Source organism: Diplotaxodon limnothrissa, linkage group LG15, assembly GCF_057381915.1.
Source record: "Diplotaxodon limnothrissa isolate DT_005_m linkage group LG15, D_limnothrissa_male_GT1.1, whole genome shotgun sequence".
In the NCBI taxonomy this organism is placed as follows: domain Eukaryota; kingdom Metazoa; phylum Chordata; class Actinopteri; order Cichliformes; family Cichlidae; genus Diplotaxodon; species Diplotaxodon limnothrissa.
The window spans coordinates 43067840-43079521 of NC_140610.1; the positions used below are offsets into that span (position 1 = coordinate 43067840).

At 40.6% G+C, this 11682-nt stretch overlaps 1 protein-coding gene across 1 annotated transcript; it reads left to right on the plus strand.

Annotated features, from left to right (window-relative positions):
* Window positions 1–582: 582 nt before the first annotated feature.
* Window positions 583–5378, plus strand: LOC146618060 (uncharacterized). The gene is made up of 2 exons (XM_085373309.1): window positions 583–1505; window positions 5348–5378. The coding sequence occupies exons 1-2, from the start codon at window positions 583–585 to the stop codon at window positions 5376–5378; spliced, it is 954 nt and encodes a 317-aa protein (XP_085229435.1).
* The last annotated feature ends 6304 nt before the right edge of the window (window positions 5379–11682 follow it).

The following is an 11682-nucleotide window of genomic DNA, read 5'->3' on the forward strand; positions in this document are numbered from 1 at the left end:
CAAAACTCTCAACTAAAAGGTTTGGACAATGGACTTCTTTTGCCTGCGTACGAAATATTACCTCAGTGCAGCAGTGGCTTGTGGACTTTAAGTTGTGGGACGTTTGATCATACAAAAGTAAAGGAATTGCCACTACACAAAGTAAAAAACCTTCCCGTGGACAAAGGAATAATCCTTCATTAATGGATATAAGGATTTCAAGGATCACCGTCGAACTCGAATAAAAGTTATTGGATCGTCTGGTGAGTAATCCAGACGGATTTGATGTTGAAGCCTGGATCAACATGTCACTCGTTCGTCAAAGCTGGTGAGTGATAATATTGTTTAAGCCGTAAAGGAAAACGGTGAAACTATTGGAGTTTAAAGACATAATTTCACTACAAAGACTGATGAACTGAGTTTTGACGTACTAAATTGGTGCATAATTGGATCGCTAATTGAAACATGCCAACGCCCTCTGTGGAAATGTTTGTCCGCTGCAAAAGGCAGGTAAATGGATGTCATGTTTGTACTTTAGGCTATGGACTCTCAGTGTGCTGTGCATCTTTATAAAGTTTGAAATAATCCAAGAGGACAATAAAAATGTCGGATATTAAGAGTAAACGAGAGGATGACACTGAGATGCAAGCAGAGAAAAGAAGCGTTAAATTTACGCCAAAAGGTTTGGATTTGTATATAAAGACATGCCAAGAAAAGCGCAGTTCAATGTGTAAGCAAGCATCTAAGTACATGGGGAAAATTTCCGCTTTAATGACCTCACATGAAAACGTTAAGGAAGTGTCTTCTGAATTTGGGAAGTTTATTAAATGCTATCAAGATGCAAACGCTTTGCAAGAATCCTTTTTAAGTTTGCCACTGCCAGAAGATGAAGTGAAAAGGCAAGTTGCACATTTTCAGTCGAAGGTGACAGCATTCTCTGTTTTTATGGACAAAGTAAAGGTTTGGTTGCAGGAGGCGGGCGAGCCGTATACTGAACAAAACAATACTGTTCGCAATGATAAAGCTGTTGAAAGTTTGGATGAAATAAAACCTGAAGACAGTGTCTCTAATATCTCAAGTGTAAAACCACCTTCAAAAACCTTGTCACAGCAAAGTCGAATTTCATCAACATCTTCCGCATGCATTAAAGCTGCGGCTGACAAGGCAGCGCTCATGGAGCGACTCGCTGCATTAAAGAAAAAACATTCTATCGAAGTGCAAGAGGAAAAACTGAGAAAAGAAAAGGAGAAACTGAGAAAAGAAAAGGAGACATTATCCTTGGAAACAGAGCTGGCAGCCACTAATGCAAAGCTTCGTGTCTTAAAAATAAATTCAGTTTGTAGCTCTGAGCATTCTGATGGAATGAACTCTTATTTTGAAAGAGGGCACGTACAAGAAGCGCCTAGTTTAAATCCTTGTGCCGATACATTTGTTCCAACATCAAGAGATTACTCTGGTATAAATTCTGCATCTGAATCACAAGTAATCGTACCTAGACAAAGTCAAACCCAACATCAGGTTGATGATTCAGCTCAAGTGACGCAGCGAACACAGCCTCAGTCTCCTACTTTGACTGGGAATTGCACGAAGGAGATTGTAAATATTATGCAAAAACAAAATGACATCACTACTTTGCTTGTAAAACAAAACTTATCTTCTGTCCTCCCCGCCAGAAACATCCCTGTGTTTGATGGAGACCCTTTACAGTACAGATCATTTATGAATGCCTTTGAAAATGGAGTGGAAGCTAAAACTGATAACTGGAGCGACTGTTTGCATTTTTTAGAGCAGTTCACTAGGGGGCAGCCTAGGGATTTGGTGCATAGTTGTCAGCACTTACCTCCTGAGCAGGGCTATTCCACAGCCAAAGATCTTCTTGAAGAACATTTTGGGAACGAAAATAAAATTGCCTCTGCATATATGGAGAGGATTGTGAGTTGGGTACCTATTAAAAGTGAGGATGTGAAAGGTCTACAGTCATTCTCTCTTTTTCTTCAAGGATGTTCGAATCTAATGCAGCAAGTTGTTTATATGAAGGAGTTGGATTTGCCCTCAAATATGAGAATGGTTGTTATGAAACTTCCATACAAATTGAGGGAAAAATGGAGAGTTGTTGCCTATGAACTGCAGGAACAAAATGGTTACAGAGCAGTATTCACTGATCTGGTTGCCTTTATAATAAAACAGGTACAAGTAGCATCAGATCCAGTGTTTGGCAACATCCAAGACTCACAATCTGGAAGCAGCTTTAAAGCTTCAAGTTCTACCAAGCAAAGAAAAAAGGGAAGTAGTTTTGCCACTAATGTCAGTACAGTGCCAGGAATCAAAACTCAATCAACTGGAAGCAGAACAACTTCCGCCGTTCTGCATAGTTGTTTGTTTTGTTCACACAGCAACCATTTACTAGAGAATTGTAAGCAGTTTAAAGCTAAAACGCATCAGGATAAGTTGACTTTTATCAAGGAAAGGGGAATTTGTTTTGGTTGTTTAAAAGTTGGTCACACAAGCAAAGACTGTAGGAGTCGTTTGGATTGCGACGTGTGTCACCAAAGGCACCCAGGGGTTCTTCATATAGAGCGAAAGGATCCAGGTGCGTCTTCGGAACAAACTCAACAGAGGACAAACTCTAATGTCAACTTTTCAACTGCAACTACTCAGACATGTGGGTATATTGGGGCTGGTCATGAAGTTGATGCAATTTTTTCTATAGTTCCAGTTCAAGTTAAGAGTCAAAAGAGTAATAAAATTGTGCAAACCTATGCGTTTTTGGATCCTGGAAGTTCAGGTACATTCTGTACAGAAACTTTGGCAAAAAGGCTGAATGTAAAAGGTAAAAAGACCAATATCTTTTTGAGAACAATGAGTCAAGATAAGATTGTTAGTACACAAGTTCTGTCTGGTTTGGAAGTGTCTGGTTTGGAAGCAAATGATTTCATGCCATTGCCAGATGTTTTGACTCAAAAGACTATGCCAGTTTCTACAGTTAATATTCCCCAGCAAAGCGACATCGATCAGTGGCCTCATCTTAAACCTGTTAAACTGTACAACGTTAATGCAGATGTGGAGCTACTGATAGGCACTGATGCTTCCAATGTTTTGGAGCCATGGAAGGTGATAAACAGTGTGGGAGGTGGACCTTATGCTGTAAAAACAAAAGTTGGCTGGGTCATAAATGGTCCCCTGCGCACTGGAAGTAACAGTGGAAATAAAACCAACTGCACTGCTGTAACAGCCAATAGGATTTCTGTTGAGCGTCTTGAAGACATGTTGATTAAACAGTACAATCATGATTTTAATGAAAGATCATCAGAGGAGCAGACTGAAATGTCTAGAGAGGATCTGTGTTTCATGGATATTGTTAGTAGTTCAATAAAGCTTATTGGAAATCATTATCACATTGATTTGCCTTTCAGGAGAGAAGGTTCCAGTTTGCCAAATAACCTCTGTGTCGCGGAGCAGCGTCTCCAGAGTCTCAGACGGAGATTCGAAAAGGATACTCATTATAAGGATGAATACACTAAATGTGTAAACAACATGCTTGAACGAGGATATGCCGAGTTTGTGCCTGTAGATGAGTTGCACAAAGATGATGGAAAGGTGTGGTACATCCCTCATCATGGAGTGTATCATCCCACAAAGGGCAAATTAAGAGTTGTATTTGACTGTGGAACAACTTATAAAGGAGCATCATTGAACAGTCAGCTTCTACAGGGACCTGATCTCACAAACTCGCTGGTTGGAGTTCTGATCAGATTTAGACAAGAGCCTGTTGCATTAATGGCGGACATTGATTCCATGTTTCACCAAGTTCACGTCTCAGAAAAACATGTCAACTTTCTCCGTTTCCTGTGGTGGCAACATGGCAACACTTCAAGGTCTGCACAGGAATGCAGGATGAAAGTGCATTTGTTTGGAGCTGTATCTTCGCCAAGTTGTGCAAATTATGCTCTACAGAGAACTGCAGATGATAATGCACAACAGTTTCCAGCTGAAGTGGTTGATACAGTCAAAAGAAACTTTTATGTGGATGATTGTTTGAAATCTGTTGCTTCAGAAGAGGAGGCAGTGCACATGGTGAAGAGGCTGACAGATATCTGCGCTAAAGGAGGATTTAAGCTTTCAAAATGGATCAGCAACAGTCGCACAGTGCTCATGTCAATCCCAGAGGAAAGAAGAGCAAAGGAAATTTAGGATCTGGATTTGGACACAGATCAACTTCCAGTTGAGAGAGCACTGGGTTTACAGTGGTGCATAGCAACAGACAAGTTCCAGTTCAGAACCTCCCTGCAGGACCGTCCAACAACCAGAAGGGGAATTTTGTCTGTGGTCAGCTCACTGTATGATCCTTTGGGAATCTTGTCTCCCTTCAGTATGCCAGCTAAACTGTTGCTACAAGAGCTTTGCCGACAAAATTTGAAGTGGGATGAAGTTATTCCCCACTCTCTTTCCCAGCGGTGGCGTGATTGGCTGGAGGATCTCCAGCTGATTTCAAAGTTTAAAGTGGAACGTTGCATTAAACCAAATTGCTTTGGAAGACCAGATAGGGCACAACTTCATCATTTTTCTGATGCAAGTCAAGATGGGTATGGAACGGTGTCATATTTAAAGTTGGAAAAGAATAACGTCACGCATGTTGCTTTTATCCTGGGAAAGGCTAGAGTTGCTCCTCTCAAGCAAACTACAATTCCCAGGTTGGAATTGACGGCTGCAGTTCTTGCAGTTCGGGTGGACAGGCTTCTGCAAAAGGAGCTGCAAGTCAGGTTGGAAAAATCAGTTTTTTGGACTGATAGCACAACAGTACTGAAATACATCTCCAATGAAACCAGAAGATTCAATACTTTTGTTGCAAACAGAATTGCTGTTATTCGGGAAGCAACAGATGTGAATCAGTGGAGATACGTTTCTTCTAAGGAGAATCCTGCAGATGACGCATCCAGAGGTATGAGAGCTGGGGATCTCCTCAAATGTAGGAGATGGATAAAAGGGCCAGAATTTCTCTATGAGTCAGAAAAGGAATGGCCTAAACTGGATGTGGAGTACAGTGTAATTTCTGCAGATGACCCAGAGGTCAAAAGGGACCTGACAATGAATGCCATTGTGAGAGAATTACAAAATCCTACCAGCTATTTTATCCTCTACTTCTCGTCTTGGGCAAAACTTAAAATCTCTGTAGCCTGGCTTTTAAAGATGAAAGAGGTCTTGGTGTTGTTGGCACAGAAGAGGAAAGAGTTGCTTGCTGCAGGTTTGAATAAGAATGATCCGGAAGGTCAGAAAGAAGTGGAGATAAGAATGGAAAGATTTAAGACCACTTTGAAGAAAGGAAATCTCACTCCAGAAGACTTGGCAAAGGCAGAACAAGCTATTCTTCAATATGCACAACAACAGAAATTTACGACTGAAATGGCTTTAATCCGCAATGGCCTCAAAGGAGTCTCTAAGGGAAATTGTCTCTATAAACTTGATCCAGTGTTGGATGCAGGAATCCTCAGAGTGGGTGGCCGATTGAATAAAGCAGCCATGCCTATGGAATTAAAGCATCCTGTAATTTTGACAAAAGATATGCATGTGTCAACACTGATTTTACGCCATATCCATCAAAGGTTGGGACATGCAGGAAGAGCACACATGCTGTCAAAACTAAGACAAAATTACTGGATACTAAATGCAAATTCTGCTGCCAGGAAAATCATCTCTCGTTGTGTCACGTGTAGACGCAACAGAGGAAAGTTTGTTGAACAAAAGATGGCGGATCTGCCTGAAGAGAGAGTCCTGCCAGACATAGCCCCATTCACAAATGTTGGAGTGGACTATTTTGGACCTATAAGTGTTAAAAGAGGACGAAGTCTCCTTAAAAGGTATGGAGTTCTTTTTACTTGTTTCACCAGTCGTGCAGTACATCTGGAGATTGCATGTACACTTGATACAGACTCTTGTATAAATGCTGTGAGGAGGTTCATCTGTAGACGAGGCCCAGTTTCGACTATCAGATCTGATAATGCTACAAATTTTGTTGGGGCGAATCGAGAGTTGAAAGAAAGTTTGACTGAGCTGGACCATGCCAAAATTCAAAAGGCTTTTGTTCAGGATGGCATGAAATGGAACTTCAACATCCCAGCAGCTTCTCACCAAGGCGGTGTGTGGGAGCGTCTCATTCGTTCAGTAAAGAATATTTTAGCCTCAGTTCTTAAGGAGCAAGTTCTGGATGATGAAGGACTCCACACAGTCTTCTGTGAGGTTGAAGCTATAATGAACGACAGACCCATTACTAAAGTTTCAGATGACTCAAATGATCTTGAAGCACTGACACCCAATCACTTGTTGTTGCTGAAAAATAAACCAGTTTTTCCACCAGGACTGTTTCATCCAAGTGATTTGCATGTCAGGAAAAGGTGGAAACAGGTACAGTACATGGCAGAGTTGTTCTGGAAGAGATGGCTTTCTGAGTACCTACCTTTGATGCAAGAAAGACAAAAATGGATGAGGACTAAAAGATGTCTTATACCTGGAGATGTTGTTTTAATTGCAGACGCTACAGCTCCAAGAGGATCATGGATGATGGCGAAAGTCTTAAATGTAAACCAGGATGCAAAAGGCTTGGTGCGTTCTGTGAGACTACAAACAAGGACCAGTGTTTTGGAAAGGCCAGTGACAAAACTTATTTTGCTACTGGAAGCCTCATCGTGAAGAAAATCCTCAATGAAAATTAAGGATTTGTTTAAGGGAATAGCTCCTCCTTTTGGGACTTTAAAGTAATTGTGATTGTATGCACAATTAGGGGCCGGAGTGTTGGAGCTATTTGTTCTTTATTTTTGTTTTTGTTCTTATTTTTGAAATTAGTTAAAGTTTGTTGTTAGTTTACTTATATTTTGGGGTTTATTTGTCGGTTAATATTTTGTTTTAAATGATTTGTTTTGTTTGTTGTTATTTTGTTAAATTAGTCAGTAAGAGCTGTAGGGCCATTTTGTTTCTATAAATAAAGAGACTGGTATAGGACCAGCATGCATTGGGGTGGGCCTATGGTTTTTTACCAGAGCAGGAGAAGCAGTAGGAAGGATCTTGTTATTGCTTGCCAAATGGATAAATAAACCAAAACCAAAACTCTCAACTAAAAGGTTTGGACAATGGACTTCTTTTGCCTGCGTACGAAATATTACCTCAGTGCAGCAGTGGCTTGTGGACTTTAAGTTGTGGGACGTTTGATCATTCAAAAGTAAAGGAATTGCCACTACATGGACCTTTTGGTGTGCATTTGTGAGAGGTCACCAGATTTACAGGGGAATAGGAATAAAAAAATTACTTGTTTTTCAGTACAGTTGTGTGGGTTGGAAATTGATCATGATCTGCTGCTTACTGGCTTCAAAAAAAATATCTGGCCCAGATAAATTCCTCGGTTTGAAAATCTAACTTCGTAGTTGAATAGCCATGCTCTACGGCAAACATCGGCACTGAGTTGCCAGGTTCTCAGCCACTCATCCCTCCTCTGCTAAACTCCGCGGCAAACCTCGGCACCAGGTTGCCAGGTTCTCAGCCACCCATCCATCCTTTGCAAATTTCTGCAGGAAACCTCTGCACCGAGTTGCCAGGTTCCCAACCTCTTCCCTCCTCGGCTAGACTCCATAGCAAACGTCGGCACCCGGTTGCCAGGTTCCTTTATTGCTCATTCGCGAAAGCAGCAGCGGCTTTTCTACCATCGGGTTGGCAGTTGTCTGTATAGACAAATAAATTAAAAGCCACCGGGTTGCCAGGTTTTCCTTCATCCCCCATTTGCATGCAGCATCTAGCTTCCCTACTACCGAACTGCCAGTTTCTCCGCTTCTATCATTGCAAGCAGCAGCAAACCCTTCTAGCACAGAGGTGTCAGGTTCTTGCTATATCTGCCATGTGCAAACCGCAGTGACAAGCTTCTTACCCCTGAGTTGCCAGTTCCTGTCCATCCATCATGGCTAAAGCAGCAGAGAATCCTTCCCGCTGGTTCCTTCTATGTCCATCATTCTTAATCGCAGCAGCAATCTTCTTTAACCACGTTGCCAGTTTCTCTGCGTCCATTATTGCAAAGCAGTAGTAAACCCCTCTGGCACCGAGATGCCAGGTTCTCTCTTTATCCCTCATTCGCAAACGCAGCAGCACGCTTTCTAATATAGAGTTGCCAGTTTCTCTGCTCGGCACTGAGATGCCAGATTCGCTGCCATCTTTCCTGCCTTTCCAAAGCATCGGCAAACCTCATGGCAAAGAGATGCCAGGTTCTCTCTTTATCCCTCATTCGCAAATGCAGCAGCATGCTTCCAGCACCGAGATGCCAGTTTCACTGCCATCTTTCCTGCCTTTCCAAAGCAAAGCTGAACCTTCGTGGCACAGAGATGCCAGGTTCTGTCCTCCATCAATCCTTTTAAGACATCCAAACTGAGTCGCGCGCGTAATTTTTCAAGGCGTCCCTTCACTTCTCATGTGTTTTCACTAGCATCATCAGGCATCCACCCTCAACACAATCATTCGAGACCGCTCTCTAAGTTGACTCACGGTTCTGACTGCGTCTGAACGGCTTATCATCTCCCACGCTCTCTGCTCTTGGACAATTTTGGGGGTTATTATTAAAGAGATTATTTTCCTCTAATCAATCTTTCAATTCATCAACTCTACCCAAGCTGCTGCTGTCACTTCTGTTAATTCAGAAATCAGCTCAGTCGTTATTGCTACCTTATCTGAAGTAATTAACCAGCTAAGCACCTCCTATCCATCTTCTACTCAAAGACAAGCTCACAAGCTTTTTGAGCCGCCAAGCCCTACCTCAAATCTCAAATCCAGCATTCTTCTCTGTCAGAGCTTCAGCTCAAAGTCGAGCCACGTCGCTACGCGATCAAGGGTTCCCCTCATTGATCCATTAAGATATCCGTTGTTTGCAACTTCCTTTGATCTCTTCCCCTGCCTTTCCTTTCTAATTGTCCGAGCTCATCCACTCCACACCACGGAACGACGTTTGCTCTCCCTGTGCTCGTCTTTGTCCTCCGCGCTATGAATTCTGGGATAGGCTGGGCCATGAAGAAAACACCAACTCATCCTTCAAATCTGGGGAAAAGGAGGACGCACTTGTTGACATTTACCTTAATTGGATAGCCTATGTCGAATATATTTGAAACCAACGATAACACTTCTCACTATTGCCAATATTAACAAAACTAAGGGTAGGTGCTAGTGATGGCCCGCTAGAAGCTGACGCTCTGGTGCGTGTGTCAAAAAAAGTCAACACACTGCTTCAGAAGCACTTGGTTCATTTGGCCGGAGTCACGTGATCAGTGATGTCCGAAGCTTCGTTTAGAACATACCTGATTCTGTGGTTTATAAGGGTTTGTGGAGTGTTTTGATGGTGAGAGAGCAAACCACTGATCATTCTATTGAGAGATACGGAGCCAGCGAGGAACAGGGGAGGTTCTGTCGTGTGGGAGTATTTTGAGTTGATTTTGGTCCATTTTGGTTGGGTTTGCCAGCTTTGTGTTCTTGTTGTTTGTTTTTGTTTTGTGCATCTTTATTTTATCTGAAAATGTGAAAAATTCTCTTCATAATATAAATATCATGAAAGAACTTCAGAAAGACTTCCATTTGACTCTTTACATTTAATGTAATAAAAATGTATATTTTATTTTTAAAATAATCTTAAAATATTATTCTACAGAATGTGCAGCAATTTAATGTGTTTATTCTTTTTAACTGATAATTTGTGGGACCCAGGCACTCCAGCCTCCTCTGTCCCATGTGAGAGGATTTTCTTTAAGGCTGGAGAAGTTATCTCCATGAAAACCAGCAGGTTCGGCCATCGCACAGAGGAACAAATTCTCTTCTTAAACAAAAATTAAAAAGGGGTTACTATAGATGCATCGTGTTTTTAATTTGCAAGTTCATAAGCATTTTCCAGTTCACAATTAATTCTACCCCCAGGTCAAAGAAGATGTATAAGAAAATTGGCCTAATATCATATTATTAATAAACATACCAGCTGTCCAGTGATTAATTGCACAACTACATGGAGGCAGGACTTCACAGCAGAAGCATACTCCATAATGTGTTGTACATTATTATATGTATATTATATGTATTTTTCAATTATTACTGTTTACCAACATCAAGAAGTCACAAACAAAGAGAGACCACACCGTGGCGCATGTTTAAACAAGGAGAGTTTGTTGTTCATTTGTTAAATATATAATTTTGATCAAGAATTTTTTCACCCCCAAAAAATACATGTTCAAAGCAAGACAACGGTGGCCCAATATCAGACAGAAACGTGAACTCCACTCTGTAGAGTGGGCAGTCATAATGAAGCAGTTCGTTGTAGATTCAAGCTGCTCTTCATATTTTGGCCACCAGATGTCACCAGACAGGACTGTGTTGAAAAGCAATGAACCGTTTTTCAATACAAGCTTCCATGCTTCAGAAAGCTTCATTTGGCCATCACTAGTAGGTCCAGTTATTTAAAAAAGAGAACTCACAGTCTTGAAAAATAAAACTGAAAAATAGAAATAAAGAAAAAAATAAAATATCCATCCAGATCTTTTCAACAGACAACAGAAAATCTATTTTAATTGGAGGGCCTAATTCAAAAAATTTTGCAAAATGAAATAAGAATAAAAAAAGACCCCTCAATATAGACAATACCTACAAAACTAAACAGGATTGGCATAGTAATATATATATATATATTAAAAAAAAAGTTTATCGCAGTCTCATGGAAACTCAAATTAACAGAGAAACATTAAACGCACCTCATCGCCTGCTGTAGCCAAACGGGAGAAAGAATGTTCTTCGCAGCTGCACTTCATCTCAGAGGTGGGTTAATAAATTGGATATAACTTAACCACAATACTTTGACATGGGTTCTTTATAAACTTGAGTCCAACTTGAAGGCGGTGGGAAGATGCGTCGCATGGATGATTTGTCACGGCTAACCGGGGTGAGCCGTGTGGAGGAAATAAATGAGGACCCCAGAGCAGGCACTCACTGACACGTGAAGGAGGTTTATTGCAAAATAAAAAAATGGTGCATGACAGCAACATAGATCCTGATTGTAATTTTTTTAACAATAAGACAAATGAATGCTATTATTATACAAATGAGCAATTTAAAAAGAAAATCAAGGTAGAAAAGGGTATAACAACGGTTCACTTTAATAGTCAAAGCTTATATGCAAACTTTCAATCCATCAAAGACTACATAAAACAGTTTGAACAGCCATTCAAGGTGAAAGCCATATCAGAGATCTGGATAACTCCTGGAAAAGAAGAAGACTTTGAAATAAATGGATATGAATTCCTTCATGTAGACAGGATCAACAAGAAAGGAGGTGGGGTGGCACTTTACATTGATAAAAACCTAAAGTACAACAGAATTGGAAGAACGACGACTGTTATCGATGGAATGATGGAATGTTTAACAGTGGAAATAAGTACGGAAAAAAGGAAAAACCTAATTGTCAGTTGTATTTACAGAACTAAGATATCTAAGGATAATATGGAGGACTTATTTACAAATGTAAATCAGAAAAGAATGTTTATTTGTGGGGACTTTAATATTGACTTATTGAATCCAAATCATAATAAGAGTACAGAATAATTTATTGACTCCATGTACAGCATCGGTTTATTTCCAATATAACATCTCGCAACTCTATTAGATAATACATTTACAAATATAATAGAAGAAAATATAAAAAGT

What these genes read in the sequence shown, in the direction of transcription:
- LOC146618060 (XM_085373309.1), top strand. Translation starts at nt 583, where the DNA reads ATGTCGGATATTAAGAGTAAACGAGAGGATGACACTGAGATGCAAGCA. An exon ending in ACCCAACATCAGGTTGATGA is followed by an intron (nt 1,506 to 5,347) that starts TTCAGCTCAAGT and finishes AAGCTATTCTTC; the next exon opens with AATATGCACAACAACAGAAA.